The 18,668-nt window shown below is 40.6% G+C and overlaps 1 protein-coding gene across 1 annotated transcript in view; it reads right to left on the minus strand.

Moving 5' to 3' along the window:
- Positions 1-18,668, minus strand: part of dnah9 (dynein, axonemal, heavy chain 9) — a 126,631-nt gene that overhangs the window by 85,139 nt on the left and 22,824 nt on the right. The window contains 9 exon segments of the mRNA XM_029455857.1: positions 1,602-1,889; positions 4,578-4,716; positions 4,969-5,126; positions 9,539-9,643; positions 10,583-10,739; positions 15,893-16,053; positions 16,280-16,519; positions 17,865-17,990; positions 18,437-18,589. Coding sequence (XP_029311717.1) covers positions 1,602-1,889; positions 4,578-4,716; positions 4,969-5,126; positions 9,539-9,643; positions 10,583-10,739; positions 15,893-16,053; positions 16,280-16,519; positions 17,865-17,990; positions 18,437-18,589 — 1,527 coding nt within the window.

Genomic DNA, 18,668 nt, shown 5'->3' on the forward strand with positions numbered 1-18,668 from the left:
TATTTTATTTAGTACACTTTGGGTCTTCGTATCTTTCTAAAGGTTTCTTACAATGGAGATAATAATCCCGATGATGTCATTGGGAATACAGATTTAAGAGAAAGCCTGTTTGAAACACATGTCTAATAACAAATCTGCTTCAATTTGAATAACTATTTGAATTTCATTTATCAAAGTGAGCATTCATGTGACAATTAAAAGAGAGGAGTAGCTGTTTCATAACCTTTCCATGATTCGTAGGATCAATTTCCTATTACCTATTTACACTTTACTTTCAAAAAAATCTTTATTTCTCAATACATTATACTATATTATTGTATTTTTATCAATGAAGTTGTGTGAATATGCTTCAATGCCATCTTTCTGAATATTCTAAATAAATATTTCTCAGCTCCAGTGTTCAGTATACTCTGTGTTTAAATACAATGTTTTGGTAAAAACTTCTCGTATGAACTGAATGACCTTAGTGTAAATGTAAAGAGTGTAAAGACTTCCAGCATAGTTTCAGTACAAACCATGTAGTGCTTCTCTACATTCGGACACTTTTGGGATAAGAAATATTTCCCGTTTGGGTACCACTCAATTTTCACTTTTTTCTTGACTTGCAGTGCAACATGTTTTGTGAATTCAGGTATTTGAGGTGACACCACGGTGTGTGTAAGAGAGAGAAAAAGAGAGAAGGATAGTGAGCTCAATCAATGCCATCGACCGGGCTCCTGCTTCCCATCCATTCAGCCGGAGCGCAGGCTTTACACTCTCAAAGGCCCCGGCTGATTACTGCTTTGATGTTGGGGGACTAATGCTAGCACAGGCTAACGCTAAAGGTATGCGGTCTCTCTCCCTCCCCTGCACCCCCCCTCGTTGTCTGAAATCAAAAGGTTGGCCCCACAAACAAAGAGCGTAAAAGTTCAGGCTCTGGGGGTGGATGGTTGTTATTGACCACTCCGGCATTCTCACTCTCTCGCTCGCTCTGTTCCTCCTCCTCTTTGTTTATTTCTGTGGCTGTCTCTCACAATGTCAGGGTTAAGTGGCATGGTGCAGCGCCAGCCTCCATTGATGGAGTGTTATTATGTGGTTCCCGTGTCTATTTGACCCGAGGCAGATTGCACTTATTTCCCCTGATCCTGCGTTCATCTGTCTCTGACATATAACGCCTTCTATTGTGCATGTGTGTGTGTGTATCTGTATGTAATACAATGACTAAAATCAGGTCAGCAGCTTGGGCACCTGAACTCTCATCGCAGCCAACCATTGGCTTTCTGCAATATTTGCCCGATTCATCCAGATCCTGCAGACTTCTTTGACACTAATGTGTATTTCCCAGCGGAGCATTATGACGTGAGGTAAATAGCTTTTGGAAAGAACTACGATAAATCTAAATGAAAGTGCTACAACTGTAATATCTGTCTGAGTTGTTACAGATGAAACCCCCATTCGGGGACTTTGCTCCTACCTTTTCAGACAACTTGTGATTGCGTTTGCCTTCATCCTTGGAAACCCTTGTGACACTTACATTTTTTGAGTTGTAATCTAAACAGAATCCGATAAACTGCAGCAGACGAGCATGTCAGGAGGCTATCGAGGAATCATGCTTAACTCACCTTGAGGATAAAATTGTCCTCTGCCTGTAACTTCAGGTCCAAAATGGAATCCTTCACGTGCTTCTCAAAGTCCAGGTCCCTCTTCCTGGGAACATCCAGAGCAGGAAACAGGTCTCCAATCAGCCCCATGAACACGGGCATGTCATCGGTCACGATCTTGGGGATGTTGAAGTCTCTCAGAGCTCGCATCAGCACCTGGTCCTCTGCCCGGCCGGGGTCTCCTCTCTTCAGAGAGCCGGCTACCACCAGGACTGACTTGATGGCTCGGAGGCCCCAGTCATAGTGGTCCTTTGAGAAAAGGCCAGAGAGACATCGGTGAGCAGAAGAAAATACAGAGGTAACCCTAACCCCCCCCCCCACACTCTCACACACACACACACACCCTGAAAGACAAAAAATGTATCAGAGCACTAATTTACTTTAACATTACTAAAGACTGAAGAGATTATTTAAGCAGCCCAATAACACAAATGACAAATGTGCCTCAGAAGGCTTTACACACTGTAAAGCATACGACTCCCTCTGTTCTCAGACCTTCGCAGCAGACAATGACAAACTCCCCAAAAAAACCCAATTAATAGGGAAAAATGGTTAGAAGCCTCAAGTGAGCAGGGATCCCTCTCCCAGTACAGACAGACGTGCAACACATGTCATATGTACAGAATAAAAAACATAATAAAGTTACAACATAAAAAATCCATATGACAAAAATGATGATGTGAACATATAAGAAAAGGTGGATCAGAGAGCTTATCTGGTAGGATTTAGTGATTTTACAGAGAGCTTAACCTGCTTAGTCTTGGATGTCATTGATAACATCAACATAATATTACTAAGGTAATTTATCATATTTCTCTGTTATTAATACTGTAGGAAAATGGAAATCTTAACAGTAAGTAAAGTATATAAAGGTAAAGTGACACTAAAATGTTAAAGGTTTGAAGTTCTGGGCGGAGGGATTGCTTCCACACGGCTCTCAACATGACGATGGCTAACAGTGCTAACAACGGCACCAATGCTGACAGAGCTAACAGTGTTAACCTGAGGGGTTAACGATGAGGTAACCGGCAGTAGGACTTACACATAAAGACTCACATGCACACGTGTAAATGTATATATTTGGTATATGCAATTTTGTGTTTATTTGCATATAGAGCGGGGAAGTGAGATCTGACAAACGGTCACTGGAGACGCATGAGGAGGCCAGAGTGTATGTCCTGTCCAGAGGTGTTCATATCATGCCCACATCACCATCAACAGGACCAGCCCAAACTGGAAACACACAGTGCTTCAGTGTTTTACTGCCATGAAACTAGAGACCCTAAACCTATAAGAGCATAATTTCAGCTCCCTGCTAATTTTGATAGCATGGCATATATTTCACTGTCCTCTCCTAGCATGCTCTGGGGTTCATAGTGTACTCGTTCTGCGCAGGAGAACAGCAGCACAACTTACGTGATATTGAATCTACAATTATGAAGCACTTGTTAAGTCAGGAAAGTAGTTCTCTGTATCTGCACTTTCCATAATTTGCAGTTTAAGCCCTTGTGAAAATAGCTTAGAGAAGCAGTCTGTTCATTATCATTTGATTTCATTGCCACTAGGTTGCTAATGCTGGAACACCTGCAATGAAACTCTGGCAAACAACTTTGGAGCAGTCAAAAAGTGTAATTAATGTGATATTTAAAAATGTCAGGAGAACTACAGCTTCATAAAACTGCCATTAAAAGGAGGTAGTATGCTATGACACTTAAATGGGCTAGTGGTCATGGGAAATTCATCCAGAACCGAGGGCTCATAAAATCTCTTACCTAGACGATGAGCTCCTCTGTAACTGTTAGTTAGCACTGTGAGTGATTTTATTGCCTTTTTAAATAATTAAAATAATGGCATGAAATGTAAAACAGAACCAGACTAAAAAGGTTTAAAGGTTCAATGTGTCATTCTGAACCACCTGCTCCAAAGAAACAGGGCGCAGTATATCACCTCTAACTGGGTCCATGCAATCTCTAATGTTTATATTTTAGTTGTAGAAGTTTGTCATATATGTCATATTTATTGTATTCTAATGTATTATTTATATTGTGTATTACATTTACTCCTGTGTAATGCCTGTCAGTCAGTCAGCAGGGCAAGAAAACATAACACGGCCAAACTACTGAAACTGTGAGAGCCTGGTCAGAAAACTCTGCTGTCTGATAATCTTCAGGTGTTTACTGATCATCTGTGTTTACTGAGCACTGATGTTAACCAGGCTGTAGTCCGTGTAACGTTACCTTAGTTTGTTTAATGGACTAAATCCAAAGTGGCAGAAACTAGAAAACGACCACATATTGGTCTCATCTTCCCGGTGGCGGCGCAGCCAGGAGAGCAGCCGGGGGAGGAGAGAGGTCGGCAGAGCCGGCACTCTGCAGCCGAGGAGACTTGAGCTCAGCCAGAACCAGTTCCCCGGTGCTGTGGCTGAACTTGAGCTAACTGCTAACTGAAGCTACGCCGTTTCCCGAGGCTGCCGACAGGTACACTCGGAGAAACAGCCTCCTGGCAGCTATGAGGACGAAGCGAGGTGGTGCAGGGTTTTTTTCTTGTTTCTGCCACTTTGAATGTAATCCAATAAACAAACTATAAAACAGGAACATGGCTGTAATATTTACAGGTGAGTCAGCAGCTGTTCTTCTTCTCCCTCTGTACTGAGGCAGACTGCAGCTACAGTGACTCACTATCACCTCTAGAGGAACAAGTGGTATTACAGACTGGACGGAGCGCAGCTAGCTGTTAGCATGCTAACTTCAGTAGATATCTCTGCAACACAACACAGAGACGTGTTTAACGTCAACACTGTTAATAATGTTAGTTCATTGTTTTAATGTTTTAAGTTTAAGTCTGTACATCTTACACATTGTACCTTTAAAGAAGATGAGAAGTGATCCAAACCAACTTCAGCTTCTTATTCATATATTTGTCACACACAGATAGTACCTGTTTGGACAACAGCTCTTTACACAGTGTGTAGAGGGTGATAAACTTCCTCGCCAGGACCCGAGCGTTAAGGAAGCCCTCAGCCACCAGCATGATTTCACAGATCAGCTCGAAATCTGGCACCACCATGGCACAAGGTCTGTGGAAAAATGGACAGAAAGCATTAAAGGAGCTCAAGTAGTAGTACATATGTATTACTAGTTCCAAATAAACAGATTTAATAATATAGTTAGATTCAATAAATACGCTCTTTTACCACAAACCTATTGTTTTTGTATTATTAGAATTATAAGTCCCATGACGAATTGATGGACTAAACCTTGGTTGATGGACCAAAACAGGAATAAAGCATGGCATAGATTGAATTAGAGCTGTGTGTTGCTTGACCGACCTGAACAGAGCCTTGAGGTTCTCAGGAAGTTCAGTCCTGCCAGCGTAGCCGGGATTCATTGTGATGAAGATGCCAACAGAGGGGCAGAGATTCACCTCCTCTCCCATGAAGTTAAACCTCTGCTTCTTATCTCGAATGGCGTCCTGGATGCTTTTGACCTGCAGCAGAGGACAACAACTAAATATACAGTGAAATTAAATGTTATCCAACCGTAATACTTGTTTGTTCATTTTGGTTTGTTAAATAGTTTATTAAATAAAAAACAGGACTGAGAGTCTGCAGCTCTGTGAGGTAGCCACAGCTCTGCTAGTGCTAGCATGCTAACATGCTCACATTAACTATGCTAACATACTGACACTAAGTTTACCATCTACAGTATGTTTACTCTGTCTATATATTCATATACTGTATATAGTAGCGTAAGTTCAGAGGAGTAACATTAACTGCATTTGATCCAGAATCCACTTCTTGAACAGCATAGGCTACATTATAACAGCTTTCCTGTCATGATCATCCGCCTGACAGAGAACGATTATACATCCATGTTTTGTACGATGGATGAAGCACAGTGAAGCAAGAGAAAAAGAGAAAGATAGGGACTGAATATAGGAAAGATTCATAACAGGCATTGAATAATTGAATATTGTTCTGTTATCAACCAATATCGTGTTGAGCGTAATCTCCCTAGTTAGCATGCTAACATTTTCTAACTAGCACTAAAAACAAAGAACAGCTGAAGCTGATGAGAAATGTCATTAATTTTGCAGCTATTTGGTCATAAACAAAAGCTTATAATAGAGCTAGAGGACAAGTTAAAAGACTGCTCAATTGATTTAGATTTTTGGACTATCAATGGACAAAGTTTGTTTGAAATATATAAAAAAGGGTAACAGTCAATAAAGTAGAACTAGAGATATCATGTTCCCGATTTCACACTTTATTCTTCCTTGTAAAAACCTGTCGCCTACATTACCCACAATGCAACATCACCGCCGACTGTCCGGTCTGAGATGCATTTGTGTTATGCTTGAGGCGGCTAGTTTAGCCTTGCTACCCTGCAGCAGAGATGAGCTACAGCAGCTCTGTAAGATCACTGCTCTCCAACTCCACACATGGAAACACCTTCATGTGTAAAATCAGTGGAGTTCCCCTTTAAGGGATCACCAAAGTCATCACAACTCATCCTGAGGAAGTTTTGTTTCACTCATTAGCACATCATTAATATCACTAAGGACAAACTAGAGTCAATTTGTCACAGCCTGTCAAATTGGTAAGCACTATGCACCTTATTTCAGGGACACAATGTCATCTATAATATGCGCATCATATCAGCCGGGGTTTACTGGATGAACTGCCAGGGCTCCACTTGTCTACATCATGATTGAATGAGATATCAGAAATTAACTGTGTGCATGTTTGTGTGTGTGTGTGTGTGTGTGTGTGTGTGTGTGTATGTCTTGGCCTAAAACCCTGAATCCCAGCCTGTAAGAGGCTTTATGAATTTAACATGCATGTGGTAAAAGAGCGTAGCGAGTCGACAGCTGGAAAGAGGAGGAACATCTCTTCATGGATGAGTACTCGGCTACAGAGCACTCAGTCATACTAACACAACAGGGAGAGGAGGGGAAATATACAAAACAAACAGTGCAGCTGCAGCACACAGAGAAAAGAAGAAAACTTTTCACGAGAACATCAGTGGGGCTTGTTTTTTTATGCGAAATGACAGCGGTCCACCTCTGCTATCCAACAGGGACAAGAAAGGAGCTAAAACACCAAAAACATTTTAAAAAACTTCCAGGAACAGACACATTTCTGAAAGGTGTGATCCAGTGGGGTCTGGCTCCTCACTTTGCTGCCTCTTTAAAAGTGCAGACTGGAGCTAGTAGCTTGAATATATTCAGTCAGTAACAGAGGCCGAACTTCACCCATTTATCTCCATGTTGTCACGTCTGGCAGCCTTCTGTTTGTCCCTGCTTTATTTAATGTAGAAGCGCTCCCGCCACCTGTGTTAGCAGACCGAGTATGTCGCCGTGCGATGCTAGATGCTCCCAATCTGAGAGGATGGATTAGGTGTGTGTGCTATGGTGAGAGATGGCTCGGCTTTGGCTTCACTGAAGCAGGCCGAGCGCTGGAGCGGGCTCCCAGCTGTCACAGCAGGAGTTTGACGCTCCTCTGTTCTCAAGGTCTACTTCTCCACGTATATCCACCGTGATTTATTATTCATTACGTCACACAACACCTATTCATTCTTTTGGCACTTTAAAATTCTCTAAGTATTGTAGGCTTCCACAGCTTACAGGGGAAGACTTTCAAACAGTGAATAATAATCTTTTGAGAAGCTCCATCTCCATTATCATCATGATCAATGTCCTTATCAGCTGTGTGCATTTTGCAAAGATAGTATTGCACATGCATGAAGATAGTGACTGGGGAAGCAGCATGTAGGACGTGAATACACCAGAGAGACTTGTGAAACAACAAAGAGAATATCTGTTTGATCATAGAATGTAAGATAGCACAAAGTCTAGCATCAGCTGAAATACAGAATATGGAGTCCCTGAGGTCGCCTTACAGCGAGTATACAGCGCTCAATGTGTAGAGAATAAGTCTTCAACTTTATGTGTCAGTACGCATGATGTGAAGACAGAGGAGCAGAATGAAGGTGAAGAATGATCCATTCAGTTCATGCAGCGAGCTCAAACATCTCAGGTCATCTGGAGGTGATGATTTCTCTTATATTGAGGCACAGACTTAAACCTGCCTTCATCGATTTTCTAGCCACTTAAATACATTCACATATTATCACCTCATAAAGTTGATATGACTGGGGTATCTGTACATTTTCAAGTACACATTTAATTACTGCTAAGACCTTTTTAATACCTCTAAAAGGAAAAAATAATAATGTTACTAGCGGCAAAAGGAATCGACAAACTAGACTGCAGTAAACAGCGTTAATGAGTTTTATTGAATTTGAATAACTAAAAATATTCAGTTATCTTTTCCCCCACCGCAGTGCTCAAAGGAGCTGCATGAACACGTTATTCTTCAAGGTTACAATGTGGGTCACTGCTACACAAGGCGCACCCCCTGCCAAGTGGAGTGTATGCTACCTATATGTGTATGCAACATGAGCATTCATCATTCAGAATGTTTGTATGAAATGTAAATCCAACATTCCTCCTTTTCCTTTTAGCTTTGGTTTGGTCTCCACCAGCTCTGTCTCTTGAGCTGCTGAACGCTCCACTGTGTTCACCAGCTGGTCTCTAACTGTGACTGTTTATCAGAACGGTTTTACTCATAACTGCTGGTGAGACTGAATCCAAGCAAACAGTAGGTTGTGGGTCCTAAAACCAAAACACTGAGCTTAAAGACACTAAAACACCCTACAGCTGGTAATCATCTATGGGTTCCTCACTTCCTACATGTAGTCACTTGATCCATTATAAATATAACAAGACTTGTAAACCTAGAATATCAAGGTCAATGTGCTGAATGTACTGTAGGATAATCTACATTCTGTCAACACTTTTCAGGACAAAGTAGAGCCAATGAAAACCAGCCATTCTGGCAACAGGATGTATCGTCAGATCGGGTGGAATCTGGCTGCTTGTTATGTGATTGTGGAGGATAAATTATTTTGGGTGGATTGTGATAATTTGTGCTCCTTTTATTTTACCCAAGGAAAGGTTACATTTCACTGAATCTTATATGATTGTGACTTAGAAAGCACTCAGTAGAGTCAATACATTATACCTGATTATACTAATGTCATTACTCTGAATCCCTTCTCATTGGCCATTACTGATACTTCTGACATTGTTATTAAGGTAAAATGTCTACTGTTGTTCGGATGCAGGTATATATTATATAACTATATGAAATGTCATCATACGCTACTTCAGACTAAAAAACACATGTACTGTATGTGAATACATATTTATGTGGGATGGACAAAAAGCCCTCAACTGAAGAAATAATAAAACAAGGCTTTTTTTAAGCCATTTGGTTTTCAGTCAAATCCATGTGTTACTTAATTAAGATGATTCATTTAAAAGGAAATAACATTACAAATACATGCTATTGTGTACATATGTGCAAATCAAGGTTGTACAAACATGAGCAAATACTAATTCATCAAATGATGGTAGCACGTCCTCTAAGAGTTTGGAGTTTGTGCATTCAGAGTTGCTGTTATTAGTGCTAAATTAGTGCTGGCGAGAGAGGAGGCGGTTTTCCATCCTTGACTCTCAAATCAGATCTGAGAAGCTTCCAATTATGAAGAAGCTCTGGGGTGCAAAGGTGCCAGCCTTGGTGGATTAGTCTTATAGCTGAAGCAATTTACGCCTGCAATCGGTGATGAAGAGACTATTTACTTCAGTCTATTTACTTTTAGAGCTTATTTTCACCACAACTCGATTTGGATTTAGACCTCTTGGCAAATAAGATGAAAACACACTCATTCAGCTCCATCGCCGCTGGTGAAAACACACACAAGCTGCGCTCACAATGACGTCTCCACCTGAATGGGATTTTGAGAGTACCTGAGGCAGGAGAGCTGGACTCTTACCTGTACCGCTACCACAGACAGCACCTCCACTGATATCCTGTTAAATTCATCAAAGCAGCCCCATGCCCCCGTCTGAGCCAGGCCTTTGTAGATGTTCCCACAGGACTGGTGGGGAGAGAGAGAGAGAGAGAGACAGATATTCAGATGGACACTGCGGGACAGTCAGTCAGGCTCACAGGTGGAGACCTTGTCCGACTGACTGATAAAGCATGTAGTGAGGCAGACACAGACGTTTACACAGAAGATATATGCAGAAACATTCATTGCAGTTACTACAGTACAGCACCGCAGCAGGCTGAGAGTAGGCGTTTAATAACAGGATGATACATAAACAAGGCCTCACACTAATAAAACAAGGCGTTGAATGCAAAAACAGAAAGACTAAAATGTCTCCCACCCACATTTGAGTTTTCACAACATCGACTTGAGAGCAGGTGAACAGCTCTCCGGAGAGCAGCTGGACCGGGATGAAGCTGACTTTTCTCTCCAATTACAGAGAAGAGAAAATCTGCTCTGACGCAAACCGGAGCTGACTGCTGGATTGATTCCGCTTGAGTGTGTGTGCATAACTGAATATGAGTAACTTTGTGGTGCTCTGTGTTCCTCCTGGAGTATATTAGCACTTCTCTCTGACACCTTTCTGCGCTGTGTATAGCCGGGGGTGCTGTTCGCATCTACACTGTAATGATGCCCCCGTCTGGGGGGAGCAGGAGGCGGTCGGATCACAAGATTATGTTTATGTCTCATCTCAGCACTCTATATGCAGAAGGTGTGTGTAGTATACAAGAGCACATAATAAAGCAAGGTTTAGTTAAGAAATAACAATCAGGGGTTTAACTAATCAGCTCTTCTTTCACAAAGGAAGCAGGCACACAGAAGATGAAGAGAGAAAAGATGAAAAGTGAAGGACCTAAAGGTGGGTTGACAACTTTATATCGCTGACAAAGCAAAGATGAAAAGAAACAACCATATTATGGGATACTGCCAATGCACATTAGCTATGCGCTCACGCTCAAACACAGATCATCATGCTCGCTTGCTTACCTTGTAGTCCATCTGCTCAGAGCAGTTAAATACATAGACCATGATGCCCAGGGCTCTGCCCAAGTCTTTGGTAGTCTCAGTCTTCCCTGTGCCTGCAGGCCCAGCTGGAGCTCCACTCATGGTCAGATGGAGGGACTGGGTCAGGGTGATGTAGCATCTAAATATAGTGGAGATACACACACATGCAACACTGATGAGGACTGGAGCCTGACAGACAGCTACACAAAACAAAGCATTTGAGTGATTGGACTGACTGCTCTTTTAAAAGCAGCACAAGAACACTCGCTTCCATTCATTGACAGTGAGGAGCTTGACGACCATCACTGGCACATTACTGTGTTGGGCATATATAGCAACATGTTAGCTCAGGGGTTAGCATTGTCTCCTCTTCCTGGCGCTGACTTTTCTTTCTGTGCAGTTTGTTTCTTTTACATGGAGTCTAAAAAGTGTTTATATCAAATAAAACATTTATACATTTTAGGAGCTTATTAAAGAGCCTCGTTTTTGCTGTATTGTGACAAGATTTTAGAGGGAGATTATTTTTAGTCTCCACTGGTTACCTGTGACAACTGGTAACTTTACTGTGACAACAAAGCTCCAGGAATTCACAGCTGTTCGCACCTAACTCCCCTACTACCAATATGTGTATTTCTTTTACTTTTCCGTTTCTGCGCAGATGGAATAAATGAAATGCTAAATGTTTTCTGTGAGCTTTAGAAGTTGAACTTTGGACAGAGCCAGGCAAGCTGTTTCCCTCCAGTCTGTATGCCTCTTGACTTTAGCCCTTCCAGAAACCTTATTGCTTGGCACATGTAAATGTATTTTAATTAAGTTTTTCAGTTTGAATTTATTAAAGCATAATTTAAATGCAAGTTTAATAAATATGTTCATAATTGTCTTTAAAACACTGAGAAAGTGACAAATCATGAATCCGATGTCACGCATGATGGGAATAGAGGATTTGAGAGCTCCTGGAAATTCTCCTTCTCCAGGACAGGATCCCAGCATTTGTAGCATACAAGCGCCTGTGTACACTGCACATTACCAAATGCACAACGACGCCTTCTTTAAACCATGCTTAAAACCAAAGCTATGGAACACTTTACCTGCTGACATTAGGGAGGCAAGCTCTCTCAATATCTTCAAAAGTAAACTAAAAACATATCTTTATCAGCCTCTTAATGGTGATATTTTATATCTCTTTACTTTAGCCTTTTAATGGTGATATTTTATATCTCTTTACTTTAGCCTTTAATAGTGATATTTTATATCTCTTTACTTTAGCCTTTTAATAGTGATATTTTATATCTCTTTACTTTAGCGTTTTAATAGTGATATTTTATATCTCTTTACTTTAGCCTTTTAATAGTGATATTTTATATCTCTTTACTTTAGCCTTTTAATAGTGATATTTTATATCTCTTTACTTTAGCCTTTTAATAGTGATATTTTATATCTTTTTACTTTAAACTTTTAATGGTGATATTTTATATCTCTTTACTTTAGCCTTTTAATGGTGATATTTTATATCTTTTTACTTTAGCCTTTTAATGGTGATATTTTATATCTCTTTACTTTAGCCTTTTAATGGTGAATGTTTTAATGCTGCTACTCTATGCCACTTTAAACTAATTTAAATGATTTCATTAATTTTTGCTATAACTGGTTTAACATTGAATGTGTAAAGGTAACTTCGATAAATTTCAGAGTGTGTATCTTTGAAAAACCTGAGATCAAATAGACTGTGTTACCACGGGAACAAGAGGAAGTTTCTCTGATAAATGTGTAAGATTATTGGAGAAAAACTGGCTTTAACCGATAGATTTCAAAAAACTTAACAAACTGGGGTTTGTGTAGCAAAGGGAGTAAACCAGTTGAAAGGCCACAGGGGCCTATTGTTGATCTCATGCTTTGAAAATATGGCTCTGATAGTTTAAAACATTTACAAGAATGGTGTGATGAATGTGGTTTCCCGGCAGGAGGGTCGTTAAGTACGGCACAGATACGGAAACTAAGCATGATCTCCAATGTTATTTTATACTATTTGAATTCTGCTATTTTTATACTATTTTTAATGCTACTTCACACTCATGTACATCAACACTGTGATTATTGTACTGTAAATGCTCGTATTCTGTCTAATCTTGTACTAATTGTTATGTTTTTGATGTGAAGTACTTTGGGCTGCAATTCTTGTATGAAAGGTGCTATACAAATAAAGCGTATTATTATTATTATTATTATTAAGCTCAGCTGTGTTGTTGTTTAGAATAAGTATTAATTAAATGAAGTGCAAAATCTGGAAACAGACGGTTCAACAAGTGGCTTAATCAGACAATCAAAGTGCAAAGTGGCTTTCAAACAGGTGGAGCATCAAGTGCCTGAAGGCTACAAGAACAATGAAACCACATGTTGAAGTGGCTGCATACAAGGCTGCACGCAGTAACTGCCAATTAGTTCATGTTCTACAATACTACCACATAATCTAATAAATAACAAATTAGAATAAACATCAACCAAAGATTAATAATCTACAAATCTGTGTTTAAAAATAAACTTGTTAAGTGATATATTCCCAGAAAGGACTGTTTTTTTTAAATTTGAAACAAACTGAAAATGCCTCCAGCATCCAACACAGCCATGAACACTACCAATGAGAAATCCTGAATTGGCACAGTCTCATAACCAGCAACAACAATGTCTTGGTGTGTCATCGTACATAACCTCATTATAAAATAATATAATCTGCTCCTATGCTCTGATCATCACAGGCTGATTAGTGACACCAGCAGAAGCTGTCAGGTCTCACTAACAGTCTGCCCATCTCCTCTCAATAACAAGCAGCGGCTTCATGGACGTGAACTGATGGGAGACATCAATATTGATCAGGGAAATAAACACAATGCTTTGCCTTGAATATCAATACAGCAATGGTTTTAATGAGCTGCTGGTTAATAGATGATGTATGATGAAGGGGAAGATATTGGAAAGCAGAACGAGTCACAGCTCAGAGGAGAGGAATGATCCCATCTGTATACAGTGTATCATCCGGATACTAGCGCCAACAGGCTTTATGTCTCTCCCTTGAAATATGGCCAAAATCTCACAATCAGTTGTCTCGGTGGCTGGATGAGGATGTCCTGCATGGAATAACTAAAGCCAGAAACAAGACGAGAGTGTGAAGCTAAACTGGGTGGCTGTGACAGGATGACTTGTTTTATTGCAGTGTTTTTGAAAGAAACAGCTATATATCAGTCTGTCTGTCTGTCTGTCCCCACATCCCTCTCTCAGTTGGTCTGTGTGTGTGTGTGTTTGTGTGTGTGTAAAATATTCATGACATTTTGCATAATGGTGCAGCTCTGAAGATGGAATGCTAACGTTGTGCTGATTACATTCCTGCTGTTATAGATTAGCAGCAGTGATTCCTTTAGCCTAACTATGCTGCTGCAGAAGGTGAACAGACCATAGTGACTAAAGTCAGCTTGTGCTAAACAAGCACACATAAGCCTGTAATCATTACAAATAGTTTCACAGCAGCTACACATGCCATGGTTTGAAATGTCCCATATCACTGCTGTCATTAACATTCATTCAGATGATTTTAATGTTTTCATTTAGAAATGGTTCAAGTTAGTGTTCATAAACTGGTTTCTGAGTGTCAAAGAACTGATCTTGAAATACTACTGTTGGTTTATAAAGCATTGAATGGTTTCAGGCCTAAATACATTTCTAATCTTCTTCTACAGTGAAGCGTCCAGACCTCTCAGATCGTCCCAGCATCAAGACTAAACACGAAGAAGAGTTTCTACCACTATGTTTAACAAACTCCCAGAAAACTTGGAACGATCCAACTCTCTCTTCTTTTAAATGCTGCTTTAAAATGTGTCTGCCTTTAATTAAATCAAATTGGAGGCTATTTATGTATTTATATATTGCACTGCACTGTAATTTTTATTCTTCTTATTTTTGCTTATTTTCATGTTTGATTTAATTTTTTTCAATTAAAATAATCTTAATGTCTTCATACAGTGGCTCGTGTTTTGTTTTTATATCTTGTTTTAATGCCTTTTTATCTGTAAGACAAAGCACTTTGAAATGCCATATTCATGCCTTGACTCGAGGTAAGTGAGAAAATGTATTTCTTTTGGGGGCAGCTGGCCTTTAAGCATGCATACTGTCAAACAAAAAATAATCTTTTTATTCACAGCTACTGTGATGTTTGGTGAAGTCAGGTTTTACTTGATAGCATACTCTCATATAAAGAAAGTTGTGTATCAATATGATGAAGTAAACATGCTTTTAGTTGTTTTCTGAAGTTGTGGATTAAAGGATTTGACACCCAGCTCCATGGTCCATGGTCCATTGTTGAAATAAAAGCCAGTGGCAAACTGTGTGAGTCGCAGCGAGCCACAGCGAGGGCTTGCACCATATGGTGAAGTGTTGCTCCACGGCTGCTGATCCGCCCATCAAAGCCCATTGTTTCTGCTTTGTTCAGGCTTCAAAGGGAATACTGGTCAGTCTGGAAAACCCCACAGTCAAACACTGCAGTTTGCCAAAGGGCTCTGAGAGGTATTCATCTCTCTGGAGTTCAAACTTTATCGTAAATCCTGCAGAAACAAATGTATGTGAACAAAAAAGCTGTTGGCAAAGTGCCTGCGCTGAGTTCTTCTAAAAGGTTCCACTTGTGGTGGGTGTACATAATGATTCAAATAAAGATCATTAGAATGCGTCAGAGACTTATTATTAGACGAGAAGCTTGTATCTTCTGAGCAGTATTGCAATTAAAGGAAAAAAGACCAATTTTCATCAACACAGATGGATTTTTGAAAACGTACTTATAATGGATTTTGAATGGGCTTCATGCAAACTGGCATATTTGATAAGGCTGTAAAGACTTCATGCTAGATATTCTTGCTTTTCACTCAACCTTTTCTAGGAGTGAAGGGGTTTGCCTTTGGCAAATTGATTGTTCTCTTAACCCTTTCTTTTTGCCTGGGACTTGCAGCTTTAGCCTCACTCTTTTAGCACGATATCGTGTACAGTATGTAGCCATCAAATGCATGAAAGACCCCACTTACACGGATCTCGTTTTAAAACCAGTCAGCTGGAAACATTCAAAGTAATTCAACTAACTCTAAAGTCTGCCAGAAATGAGCAGCCTGCTTTAGTCAAACTTCTGTCTGAAATTAAGGATCCATTGTTTCAACGAACACAGAGAATTGTGATGGTAAATCTGCCACCATTATGTATTTTAACGGCATATGACTGTCAGTGTGTTGCCTCTCAGTCTGAAGAGCGACACCTGCGTACCTGTCTGTCAGAGGAGTGATGACTAATCGTGGCGTGTTGCCCAGGTATTCGTAGGAGTAGAGAAACTGGGCATCGCAAATGTTGGAAAAACAATGCTTCTCCTTCTCATCCCAACGGTGTCTCAGCTGGGAGAGCCACACAAAGGCCTGACAATTCTCCACCTTAAAAAATAAGAGAGAGAGAGAGAGAGAGTTGAACAGAGTGCCAAGGCTTGAAATAAAGCCAGCAATAATCTGCGCTTTCCCACCCTCTAAATATGGTAATGACATGCCTTGCTTGATATTGTGAGTGCATTACTCACTGGTAATAGCCTCTCAAAATACAGCAGCAATCATAATGTCTGCATAAGAATTCAAACAGTACAGCTTCTTGGCCAGATTTATCCACCTTCTGAGCGATCATCTTGGACACCACGTCCCTGGCGTGCACGTCGATGGTGCAGATGGTCATGACCTTCTGGCGATCGCCCAGGGTAAGTTGCCCAATCAGCATGGAGATGAGGGTGTTAAGCTGGGACACCTGTTTCCTGTAGAACTCTTTCATGGCGTTGTCATAGCCCTCCTCCAGACAGGTGAAGGCCATGCCGACATCTGACGTCCACCAGATCTGAGTGCAGGTCAATGCCACCTGAATCAGAGACAATGATAAACATCACAGGCAGATTCTGAGGAAAAATACATATTTCCTTTTTTTCTTATTTCACTATTGAATTGTATTATCCTTGACGCTTTGGCAATATTGTTCGCCTCACAGTCATGGCAATAAAGTTAACTGAAATAGAAAATTGAAATTGAAATTGAAATTGAGTGAGGGAGAGAAGGAGAGAGATATACAGTGAGGGAGAGAGCGACAGAGGAAGTGAGGGGGAGAGAGGGAGAGATGCACATAATAATAACCTAAGAAAAGGGAAAGGAGGAGAGAGGACTTCGGTGTATTTTCCCCGGCAGTCTAAGCCTATAGCATAACTAGGGGCTGGTCCAAAGCAAGCCTGAGCCAGCCCTAATAAATAAGCTTTATCAAAGAAGAAAGTCTTAATCCTACTTCTAACACAACACAAACAACTGGATGGGGTAGAAATCACTACAGGCTGCAACCAAACCTCTCTTTGTTTTGTTTGAACGTGTTTGGCTACATTTACCTCAGTGTTAGCGCACCATCCGCTCTGAGCTGCCGGACCTGTTCACTCGCCCTCCGTGTATAATTTGTTCATCTTTAATTTGGCTTCATCTCCCTTTCGTTTACCATCAACTTGTTTATTGCCTCGGAATTAATAATTATGCTAAAGATAATCTTAATCGTAAAACTTTCAGGTGGAGTTGGCTAAAGCAAATATTTTGTAATCAAGATCAAATCCCACCTCTGAGCTCTCCTTCAGCAGCACACTGCATAAAGAGCTGCTGCATAATGAGCTGCTGCTTTAGTACATCAGGCGCTCAATACACACATTTCTTAGTAAATCTGTCCTTTCAGCAGCAAAGTTATTTTCCTGATTCATAACCTACATCTAATCTACAGTCAATAAATAGAGTACACTAAATTACTTACAGATTGACCTCTGTCCTCTGTTTGTCCTCTTTGATGTCTACATTGCTCTATTGTCCTGAATAAGTTGTTCTTATATCGCTGCTCTTTGTGGGCTGAAACTTTCCGGAATCAGTGATGTCGGGCACACGATTTTGCCCTTCAGAGCATCAAATACTTACTTTTAGAAAATCATTGGCATTTCACGGTATGTTACATTATCACAGACACGCACCCGTATTTGTTCTCACCTCCTACCCTACTCTTCCTCGCTGTTCAAAATTCTCAACAGAGTCTGGCTGTAAACTGTGTATGTAAAGCATTAGTGAGTGTGTGCACTGGACTGCAGTATCTGTGAGAGGCATAGACATGATTATGGTACTAATCCATCAGATGTTGGATAAAGTGAAAAATCCCCAAAGTGAGGGTGCTCAGTTAAATCTCCACATACCTGAGCTGGATATTCAAACAGCCACTGCTCTCTGGGTTTGTCCTCATAGGCCATCACTGCCTCCGTCAGCTCATGTCGAACTGTGGAGCGCATGGTGTCCAGAACCCGGTTCAGCCACACCTCCACCTTTCACAAAACACACAAAAACCCAAAGATAGGACATTAATACAGATGTAGAATAAAGGTTGCAATGTGTGTCACGTGAGCACCGATGGGCTCACTTATCAATGGACCTTAATGAGGTCATTAATAAGCATTAGAGTGGAAGTGGAGTCAGGCAAATACTATTTAATGGAAACTAAATGGATTTATGGGCTTTGATATGCAAAACCCCAGGGGCAACAACAGACTCAATTCCATTTGCCTCCTTTATTGTGGGTTGTGATGTGTATATTTGATATTTTCTTCCATTGCAAAAAAGAGCAGGTAAGTGAATTTCATAACCTATCTACAGACAGCCGTAGAGCCACTGTCAGCAGTAAGTCTAATGAAGATAATTACTGAATTCAGCATTTAGCTTTATGGCACCATCGTTTTAGAGAAAATAATAACTGTTTTCAGCTGTATTTTACCTGTCCAGTGCAGTCACAGGGCTGATTAAAGGGGACATACTCCTCCTCTTTGCTGTACATGCCCAGACCAGTCTTCGAAGGATTCCCCTTTTCATCTGCTTCAAACCGCATCTTAGCCATGTTGTCAAACAGCTTTGACAGATGCTTCTCAACCTGAGCAAACAAACAGGCACATTCAGTTTGGGCTCCATTTACACTCACAGCTCACAGTCTTACAGGCATTTTCTTTACC

This window comes from Cottoperca gobio, chromosome 19, assembly GCF_900634415.1.
Source record: "Cottoperca gobio chromosome 19, fCotGob3.1, whole genome shotgun sequence".
NCBI lineage: Eukaryota > Metazoa > Chordata > Actinopteri > Perciformes > Bovichtidae > Cottoperca > Cottoperca gobio.